Source organism: Dermacentor andersoni, chromosome 9 (genome assembly GCF_023375885.2).
Source record: "Dermacentor andersoni chromosome 9, qqDerAnde1_hic_scaffold, whole genome shotgun sequence".
Classification (NCBI taxonomy): Eukaryota; Metazoa; Arthropoda; class Arachnida; order Ixodida; family Ixodidae; genus Dermacentor; species Dermacentor andersoni.
This window is the reverse complement of record NC_092822.1, coordinates 39,361,002-39,372,294: the sequence shown is the minus strand read 5'-3', so window position 1 is coordinate 39,372,294 and position 11,293 is coordinate 39,361,002. Positions and strand designations below refer to the sequence as shown.

The window sequence follows — 11,293 nt, the reverse complement described above, 5'->3', positions numbered from 1 at the left end:
TCGCCGGCTTCGTCGCCTGATAAAAAAGAGCTGTCCGCCGTAAAAGCGGAAGAGCGCCGTTAGACAACCGTATTCAGATTTCAACTGCTCTGGAGAGTGAGCGACGTACGGAGAGAGTGCGAGTATGAGCACACAACTCTGGCAACTGTCCTGCGTTCAGGGAAGCAACTGCGTCATAATGTGGTGATAATGGTGGTGGCGGCGGCTTCGACAGCGAGGATTGCGCCTCATTTCCGTTGCGTCTGCTGCCGTCGTTGCAAATCTACCATCTCTGCGCGGTAGTGTTTATCACTCGTCTCTATGTGGTCACCATGTGGTTTACTTAATTATGTATACAATTACCCTCGAGGCCCTAGCTAATTAGATAGGAGAGTGTGTACACATTTAATAAACCCAATACAATAACAGCAACAACGGAAACAACACAATACAGTTGACAAGCCTACCAGGAATGACACAGCAGTTAGGTAGTTATTGATAAACCAGGTTCGTAGCAGCGCTTCTAGAAGCATTAACATCTCTAATGGCGACAACATCGTCTGGAAGGCGGTTACAACGTGAACATGTACTGCGAGAAATGGGTCGTGATAACATTAGGGGCATGAAAATGGAATACCTGCTTTATGGTAGTAATCAATGCGTGTGAAAATGTCGGATGGTTTTATTGGTAGCATATATCCTTAAGGAATTAACTGTTATGGTAACTCCTATGAAATATACAAATGCGGAATGCTTTTCTACGATGTGTAATTCTGGGTAAGGAAAGTTTGTCCTTCATGGCTCAACACTAGCGGTACAATGATGGTTTGAAAGATTGAAACGTGATGCATGGTTCTTCACCACCTCGAAGTCAACTATGAATGATTCGAGATCAGGATCCCATATAGCTGCAGCATATATTTGTTTAATTCCGACCAGTGAATTATAAAGCTACAAATTGAGAAATACTGCGGCCCGAGAAAAATTTCCACAGAGGTAACATAACATAATTACTGGAATTTATAGTTTTGTGATCAAAGTGAGTTTTCCTGTGTGAGTGTTACAAGATGGGCTTGCCAAGGTATTTGCATGAGTGCAATGATACCAAATTAGTGTTGTTAATGTGATATGTTGCGTGGTTAATACATTCTGGAAAAAACAAGCATGGATTTGAATTTGTTAATGTTTAATGTAATGTTCCATAACTGGCATTACTCATTAACCAGGTTAATATCACACTGCAGGATGGCTGTAGCTAAATCTCTGTTGATTTCGCTGTACATAACACAATCATCGGCGAAAAGTCTGATCGAAGACGCTATGTTTGTGGGCAAGTCATAGTGAAAATTATGAGAGCAGATGACCTATATATATGTAGTTCCACTGATTAACTTCCGGGTCTGAATGATCATGCCCTTCTTCACTTCACAACGAATGTACCAGTTAACCGTCACAGAAATCAAGCTAAACATATCTGAGATTATCGAGTTGCTAGATTTTGATGACATTAATCGCGAGTAATGTCTATCGATGAATGTAATCTTGCAGAGCTTCTCTGAGTGGTCTCTTAACACCAACTGAACGTTATTTCAAGACAAATTTGCGTCCCTCACACAAGCATTTGTTCCACTAAAGGAGGTAATGCCCAGTAAACAAGGGCCTTGATTTAACCAGCCACTGAAAAGATTAGCGAACAAAAATAAAATAATGTTTCGTTTTGCGAAAGTTCTTAATTCACTGCCATGCAGGGATATCTATCATTCAGTAAATTCTAAATATGAAGAAGCACCAAAATAGGCAAAGCACATATTTTAAGTAACGTACTTCCTCTCATGTTAAGTAACAATCTGAGACAGTTTTAGAAGATTTTAAATAAAAGCGCTTTCGTGCTGTAACGCTTAAAACACTGGACAGAACAATAATCCCGAGCGAACTAATGTGTCTGTCTCTTACATGCCACGTTTTCACTGGCATTCTCTAACGATTCCAGTTTGGGTAGTCGCGACTATCCCACATCCTGAATTTCTGCCAGTGCATTCAATATGTTTGATTCGACAGGTAGCGTTAAAATAAATGAAAACCTAAAGATATCCTCGTCATCAGTAATGGACAGCATCAATTCTAAGTTTCTCATTAATACCAAATTATGCTGCTCCATTATCCTTTCAAACCTATCTAAGAAATAGCTTGAAATTGGCTATATTCCTGATGATTGGAAAGTGCAGGGAGATATTCCCTTTTTCAAGTCCGGAGACAAGCACTCTACGAATAATTGACGATCCAGATCAATTACCAGCATATCGTGCAATATCATGGAACATGCCATTCCCTCGCATATAGCTAACTTTCTAGAAGGTAATAGATTTTTTTTTGTAATGCTCAACACGCAATCCGCAAGACATTTTCGTATGAAACGCAGCTTTTGTGTTTCACTTATTACTAACATTCCATTCTTTTTCATATTAAAGATTTATCAAAGGCACTTGACGCTGTAGCACATGGATTGGTCTTTCCTAAATTAAACAGTCGTAATCTGAATAGTAGAGTTCTTGCATGGCTTAAAGGTCCACTGACAAATCATTCCCAATTTGCAACAGCTAAGAGCATTCACTCCCTTCATTCTCCTGTTACTTCGGACGTATCACATTGTTCTGTAATAGTTCGTCTGGTCTTTATAATGTTCGTTAATGACTTGCCCACAAACATAGCGTCTTCCATCACTTTTCTTTAATGCGAGGGTAAATGCCTCGGGGCATACATGGGTATGGGATGGGGGTGAATAAGGATGATTAAATGAATGAAAATCTAATGAAGTCCAAGAGGAATCGACAATGTGGTCCCCGCGTCCACGCAGTGTAATCGCTCGGATTACGCGGCGAAAGTCCCGCTGCTGCGAGGTGCCGGAGCCTCGTCGGTTTCAGTGCAGGGCAGACCCACAGCAGGTGGTGGATGTCGGCTTCAGCATTTCGCGATTCGCAGACTGGACATTCAGGGCGAGCATAAAACGGGCGAAAGTGCGGCCTCTTCCGAGTCACGGCAGGAGTGAGGGCAACCCCTACCCTGATCCTCCGAAGCGCAACCTCCTCTGCACGTGGAAGACCGCGGGGGAGGTCTACCGCACACGGAGGTATGAGAGAACGTGTGCGGCGCCGGAGGTGATCCTTTCTTGATAAAAGGAGGGTGGCGTCATCTAGGTGAAAGAGCTGAGGCAGTGACAATGGAGAGGTCGCTAGACGGGTCGCAGAATCCGCACGACTTTGGAAGCTTAGAAGGTCGCGTGGGATCTACTCGATAGATATTGACTGCGGGATGCGTGCCGCCAGAAGATGGATCTGTTGACATGTTTCAGGGCTGCAAATGACGCGTCGCAGAAGCCGCGTCACCCGGAGGGCATCAGTGCGGATGACGATGCGGGCCGTCAGGACCATGGGAATAGCGGCCACAGAGCACAACGCTTCTCGGACAGCAAGGAGCTCAGCACAAAAGGAGGAAGGAGGTTCTTGGATTTGAAACCGGGTCGTCTTATTAAGGGCAGGTGCGCATGGGCAATAAATTGCAGTGGTTGTTTCACAGTCCTGAATGCTTGCATCAACGTAAAGGACGATGGAGCCAAGCGGCAGGTGGGCATCTTGAGCTACCATTCGGTCACGAAGTGACGCCACCGCGTGAGTTGATGTCGGGCGATGTATATCAGTTGGCTTGTTATCACTCAGCTGTACAAAACTCCAGGGAGGAAGAACTGGCGATGGTGGTAGAAGCGAGTTCGAGAAAGCGTAAGCCCTGAGAGCACACGTTGCGTGTGAAAGGCTGGCCTTAAGCCTGCGAGCATCACGTCGCTGCTGCACCAACTCATCTAGTGTGTTGAGCTGTGCATTTGATGCGGGGAAGGCAAGTGATGACCCTCATTGCCTCGCGATTAGCAGCCTCAAGGCGATCCCATTGTGCCCTCGTCAAATGCTGGAATTGGGCTTGATAAACAAGGCGTGGTTGCACTACCACCTTCACCAACTGCCGCACAGATATGCGCGGGCGCCGCCCGTTTTAGGAGTAATGCGCCTAATCAGACCCAAAGTTTGAATCGCCTGCTTTTTAGCGCTGGAGAGCCAAGCAGTTCCGGTTACCGACTCGTGGACCGTCATGCCCAGAATTTTTAAAGTTGAACATTGCTGAAGTGGGGTTCCGGATAGATGAAGACGAATGGGTGTTGCAGAGAGTTTACGCGGGCACCAGCCATTGGCGACTGACATGTAAGCTGATTTGCCGACGGAAAGCTTAAGGCCGACGGAAGAAGCGTAAGTCAACGTGATATATAAAGCTGATTAAAGTGCAGCGGCTTGAGTCCGGAGGTGACGATGAGTGCTCCAAACCGTGAAGTCATCAGCGTATAACAAGAACTTTATGTCGAGTGCATCGTGTAAGCGCCATGCAAGCGGGATGAAAGCAATATTGAATAATGTGGGTGACAATACCGATCCCTGGGGTACGCCGCGAAGAGGGACAAATGAGCCGACGGCGTCACCACTGAGGCGAATCGCAAAATGTCGGTCTTCAAGGAAAGATTTGACAAAATTCCGTACTATAGGGGGAAAATGCAGCATGTCAATTGAAGCCAAGATGGCAGCATGACTGATGTTATCGTACGCCTTTTCGACGTCCATAGCGAGGGCAGTATGGACAGTGTGGCTACGAGTTGACGATAAAACTGAGTATGCCAAGACAGCCTGCTCATCTTCAGTACCTATGGATGGACGGAAGCCAACTTGAGCAGGGTGGTAGAAACCGTGGTGCTCTGGCCACCACGACAGTCGTGTGGCTAGTATTTTCTCAGAAAGCTTGCACAATGTTGACGTTAGGTAAATGGGTCGGAAGTTGCTAAGGTCGGTCGGCGGCTTGCCTGGTTTCGGAATCGGGATCACAATAGCCGATTTCCAGCCCGGAGGGACAACGCCATCTAGCCATACCTTTTTAATGGTGCCGAGGAGTTGAGGCAGCACAGCGCAACTCAGGTTCTTGTAAGCCTCATAAGTAATAGAGTCTGGACCGTGTGCTGTCTTGCGACTGGTACCATCTATCGCTGCAAGCAACTCAGCCATGGTGAAAGGGCTTGCAATTCCCTCGGAGTCTGCTGTAGATGGTAACTTGTCGATGACTGCCGGAATGCTTGCCAAGGAAGCACCATTGGTTGTTTGAGGCAACACGTCGTACAGGGGGAAAAACTTCCGGGCTGCTTCTCTGCCGAAATCATGCGGCGACAAGCCAGCAGCGAAGCAGGCTGTGGCCGCCGCGTCTGGAAGGCGTCAACCGTGTTCCACGGCACGGAACGTTCGTCAGAGAGAAGCATTCGATGTCTTGGATGAAAAGCGCTCACACCACGTATGCCAGTGCCACCGCGAGAGGCCGCGTTCATATGTTCGGGCCTGAGCAGTAAGGAAATTCAGTCTTGTACGTGCTTGTGCAGAAGTGGGGTCTCGGAATGCTGCCAGCTCAGCCTGTCTCCGAGCCGCCCACAAGTTCAGCAGGCCGATATCCGGTGCTGGTTGATCGACGTCTATCCAGCTGATAGTTGCAGCTTCATTGAGCGCGCTTTGTATGCGGTCAACAAGTAGTGGTGACGAGTTCATAGAGGTATCTTGGAGAATGGAACGAAAGGTGTCCCAGTTGACTACCGTACACTTGCCGCGAAATCGGCAGGCCTGCGACGGATGAAGGCTGATGATGATAGGATGGTGGTCATTACCCCAGCAGTCGGGCTCCAGGTGCCAAGTGGGTGTGCCGGGACCCGACCACCACGTAAGATCCGGTGCATATGTTGTACGTCGAGCTTGAGGCACAGCTCACGTTGCTGAATCGGGATGTTTCAGTAGTACAAACAACGCATCCGCGAAGGTGTCCCACACGCGCCTACCTCGGGGGCTAGAAGTGGGGTACCCCATTCTGGGCGAGGGGCGTTGAAATCACCACCAACAAAAATGGGACACGCTGGGTATTGCCGACGGACATTCGGTAACCCACCCAGATTAATGCGTGAAGAAGACCCACCGGCTGGTCTTACATAGTACGAGACGACCGCAACAGTTGCCTTGGGTAACTTCACCGCTTAACTTCACAATCTCCTGATATGAGTTACAGCAGCTTTCAAGAGAAAAGCAGAGCTGAGGATAGCGCGTATCAGCTTACACTACCGCCTTTCCTGGAGGGGCAGCTGTGTGCACGCGACGGTCACTCATTGAAGGAGACACGTATCCACTGAAGCCCGGAATGGCAGGCAAGGCGTTGGTCTCCTGTAGTAACAAGTCCCACACCTGCAGCTTGTTCATACGAAGACGGGATTTAAGCTCCCCCCCTTTCGTGGAGAGACCTCTACAGTTCTACTGCAGCACACCACGAACACCTGTACGCGCCATTTTGATTAAGAGTCCAGGCATTGTAATATCACACATGTCAAGTTGTATAATTGGCTGACCATGAACCGCAGAAGGGATGTTGTAGAGTTATCCGGCAACAGAGCAGAAGACCTGGTTGCAGAAGAGCTTTAATGGTTGTTTTATAGCAATCCGAGCCCAGTGTCGACACAACTGGGTGTTCAGTCGTTGGGCACGAACGCTTGCCTTGGGAGCCGCTGTTGGCCGAAGACGAATCTGGTGCAGATTGTTCCGAAGGACGCTTCTGAGAACCATGGGGGGCCGACTGCACAGACGGTAGCGTAGAAGACAAGTCCATAGGAGTACTCGGATCGTCATGCACAACAATTGGAGCCCCATCCTCAATCGGTGACTGTGAAGCCATCGCCGGGCTCCGCCTTGATGGCAAGTCACTCACGGTCTGATGTGCATTTTGGGAAGGCGGTGGGCGGGCTGTAGCCGAAGGACTTGGAGCATGAACCAGGAGCTCGGATCCAGGCTCAGGTGTCAATTGTGCGGCCGGTAATGCCGTCGAGACGAGTGGCGCCGGCGAATCTACCGTCGCCAGCGCGTCACCGGAGACACTAGGCCTTGTCCCGGTGCACAATTCAGCAGCAGGGCCGATGGAGTGACACTCGCCGAATGCCAGGAAACCAGACTGCGCATGAGCGTCTGGAGCATCCTGGGATGGCTTGTGGTCTAATCTCTTGAAGTATGGAACTTATTTACGCGGACGGCGAGATTTTTCACAGGAGCGATGAGCAGCCACCTTAGCAGGGACACTTCGTCGTCTTCCTTACCATTAAACTTTTCGCCGATGATTGTCTTATGTACAGACAAATCAACAGGGATTTAGCTACAGCCATCCCCCAGTGTGATAATAACCTCATTTATGGGTCATGCCAGTTATGGAACATTACATTAAACATAAACAAATTCCTATTCAGGCGTGTTTGTCTAGAACGTATTAGACACGCAACATACCTCATTAACAACACAAATTTGGAATCATTGTACTCATACAAATACCTTGGCCACCACATCTTGTAACACTCACATTGGAAAATTCGCTTTGATTACAAAACTATAAATGCCAATAATATGTTGTGTTATCTCTGTGGCAATTTTTCTTAGGCCGCATTATTTCTCAATTTGCAGCTTTATAGTTCATTGGTCGGGATTGAACTGGAATGTGCAGCAGCTATATGGGATCCTGGTCTCGAATCATTCATAGTTGAGTTCGAGGTGGTGCGAAACCATGCATCCTGTTTCAACCTTTGAAACTATCATTGCACCGCTAGTGTTGAGCCATGAAGGATAATCTTTCCTTACCCAGAATTACTCATCGTAGAAAAGCATTCCGCATTTGTATATTTCATAGGAGTTACCATAACAATTCATTCCTTAAGGATAGGCTAGCAAGACAACCATCCTACAGTTCAAAGGAGTCATCACCAATGTGAAGTAGGTATTCCAATTTCAAGCACTAATTATCACCATGACCAATCCATTCGCAGTTTATACTCACGTTGTAATAGCCTTCCACACAATGTTGTCACTATTGTATATATTAACACTTTTAGAAGTGCTGCTACGAACCTGCTTTGTCAACAACTACCTAAGAGTTACGGCCATCATTCGTGCTATGGTTATCAATCATATTGTGTTGTTTCTCTGGTTGCTGCTGTTGTATTGTAGTTATTAATATTCTGCCCACTCCCCTCTCTAATGTCCTAGGGCTTGGAGAGTTATTGAATAAATGAATAAATGGAAAGCATAGTGAAAAATGTGATCAAGGCATAAAGCCGGAAGCTCCACAGCTGCACAGATCAATGCGAAAAAAAAACGGCAACTTTTTCGCTATGGAAGCTCCACCTAAGCAGAGGGAGGTGTAATGTAACGTGCAAGACCTATGGACAGGTACCGATATCCTATGGTTCGCTGTACAACTACCTGAATCATTGCGCACCGGGGACGACAGCAGTAGTGTCGGCCTTATCTCTGTCGACCAAGGCCAATGATTTCCTTTGTTCGCTTATCTATAACATATCTGCTTATGTAAAGAAGACACCAGACCAATCCGGGAAACAATTATAAAGTGTGTTACCGACGTTCCTAGACTGTTCGAGAATGCTCTTTCTATCCGCAGCGATAAAAAGAAACTATGGACAAAGCCATTGTTCTAATATGCCCGTTGAGCTTTTGCCAGTGTTCTCGGTGGGGTTAGAGAAGCCTGCTACGTCCCGAAGAGCGGACGCCACATGAGAAAAACAAGACCAATCTAATTCAAGCCGTTTATTGAAAACATAAAAGTATCTTTTTTTTCTTGAAAAACATTTTCATTTCCTTCTTGTTGTCTTGCCATGTCTGGCGGTGGCCGTTTTAGGCTTCCCACTTTGTACGCACGCAAAGAGTCTCTTTAAAGGTTTCTGGAAGTTGCTTTTCACGTAGTGGGCGTAGTCAATGGGCAAGCGATTCTTCTTCACAAACTCCGGGTCTTCAGCCCTGTATGCGAGCTTACGTATGTAGCGCTTCCTGCCTGTGTTCTTGCACTTGAGAAACTGGTGTGGCCGATCTTCACACTCTTTTCGAAGTTTCTCCTGGTCCGTTTCGAGCTCTTTGCATATGACGTACGGAATCCAATCACCCACGATGGCAGGTTTCTCTCCCCTAGCTTTCTTCTTTTCGACAACGTGCCAATGTGTCGGGGCCCTCTTATACTTCTTATTGTTGTACTTCTTGCTCAAGGTCAGTTCTGCAATGTCCACGTTACCCGACAGCAGATCATCCTTTGCCCTTTGGGCTACTTCCTGAGCAGCCGGTATGTTCTCTTTCACGATCATTTCGTGGATGCAAGCTTCCATGACGCGTGCCAGGTAGGGCAAACAGTCTCTACGTATCATCTCGATGCCTTTGACTTCGACCTTGTCGTGCGTGTTGGGGTTGGAAGAGTACACGGCGCCCGCGTACCTCTTCTTGCCGAGAAGCAGGTATGGCTTGAAGACTTTCTCAAACTCTAGCTGTATGGGGTGAGGAAATTTCCGCGATATTGTCTCGGCCAGTTCTTTGCCCATCTCCATGGCTTTGGCCACCGTCTTGCGTCGGTAGATGATCATCACCGAGTCTGTGTCTCCGTAAATAACTTCGTGCTTGGTGTATACCTTTTCTACGTAGTAAACCGTCTTGTCCATCAGAGTTCTGCCGTAGGCCGTCACAGATCGGGCAATTTCAATGCAGGGCAGGATTCCATAGCGCACGGCACCCGTGAAGCCGTACACTGAATTCGCACACTTCTTGATGGCTAATTGGCGCTCGTTAAGGAGCGACAGCGTGAACGGGTCGTGCTTGCATTCGGCCATCTCCTCCTTTACTTGCTTTCTCGCTCTCAGAAGGTCGACCAAAATCGTCGGCAAGATTCCCTTCCTGACACTCTCGGGCACGAACTCGTCCCCCTCCGGAGAAGGTTTTCCTTGTTCATATTCATAAGAATCTTCTTGTTTTTCTTTATTTTCCTTATTCTCAATCTGCCGCTTTGAGTTCAGGCGAAGAGTCGAGTAGCACAGGTTCATAGCGATGATGATACTCGGGTACAGGGAAGCAAAGTCCAATGTGCACACCGGATCTTTATAGTATCCAACCTTTGGTTCGAGCACCTTGCCTCCTTGATATCCCGTGTTGCTTAGATAACCACTTTCTGCCTTTCTCTTTCTAGTAGAGGCTGGTTTCTTAGCACTTGCTTCATCTTCATCATCCGAGTCATTAGAGTCATCAAGGTAGTCACTCCGGTACCCTTGTTCATTCTTGCGCAATGTCTCCTTCCTTGTTGGAAATAACATTTGTCGGATTTGTGCCTCCCTGGCGATCAGGGTCATGACACGCACTTGCTGACCCCTGCTGTATACGTAACGCATCGGTACGCCCGTTATGTTGGATATTTCGAGTATGGACATCATGGTGTTGAACTTGATCATGAGCTTCAGTGGCATGAGAGCGCGCTTCACGCAGCATCCGGCGATCCTGGATCTCGTGGTAGAAGTGCCCTCGTGAAACTCTTTCACCTGCTCATACGTGACATCTTCTAACTGCACCTCACCTGGTATAAACTCTCTGACGACGCAGTCCAAGCTGTACGACCTGAGTTTCTGTTCGGCCGTGATTACATCGTGCATGTCAACCAGAATCCGATCGTACGATGAAACGACCTTCTTATTGTCGTAAACTTCGAGGGACCATTCCCCGCCGTAACGGCGTCGTGAAAACGAGGGCTTCAACTTCAAAAGTTTGAACCTTTCCAGAATGTAGGGCCAATGAAAACTGCGCCCTTGGTAACCCGTGATGACGTCCGGATCCATCGACACAACGTGACTCATAAACCCCTTGAGCATGTTAGACTCGCTGTCGTAATGCCTCACTTCGGTATTATCCACGGAGTCACAGGAGCCGACAACGAAGGCGTACTTCCGAAAGTCGTCCCGATCATGAGTGGCTCGCAACACATCCGTAGTGACCACTGAAGCGATCTGGATAATATTGTAGTCCTTTTTTTCGGCCTTGGAAAAGCTACCGGAGTGAGAGATGCACTTGATGTCGATGCTCATGGCTTTCAACACGGGAGTCTCCTTATCGACATTGTCCACTGTCCTGAGGTTGTGCACCGACGTTACAAAGCGTGAAGTCCGTTCGTCGTACTCGAAGTCAGGCCCCAAGACGAGGAGTTTGTTGGGATGGGCCAGCCCCACGTCGATCTTAAATTGGCACACATGGTCCACCTGCGCCATGTACACTTTGTATGGCACGATCTCGGCAAATTTTTTATACACTTTTGGATCACCAAGAGATACCTTGATGAATAGTTCCGCGGCGTCGTCCGGGTGGTAGCCATAACCATCGATGAACGTCAAGCCACTTAACAT

General features: G+C 47.7%; 1 protein-coding gene across 1 annotated transcript; it reads right to left on the bottom strand.

Annotated features, from left to right (window-relative positions):
- Positions 1-8,719: 8,719 nt before the first annotated feature.
- Positions 8,720-11,293, bottom strand: LOC126527634 (DNA polymerase delta catalytic subunit-like). Its single transcript, XM_072284525.1, has one exon. It carries the CDS (start codon positions 11,291-11,293, stop codon positions 8,720-8,722), a length of 2,574 nt encoding a protein of 857 aa, XP_072140626.1.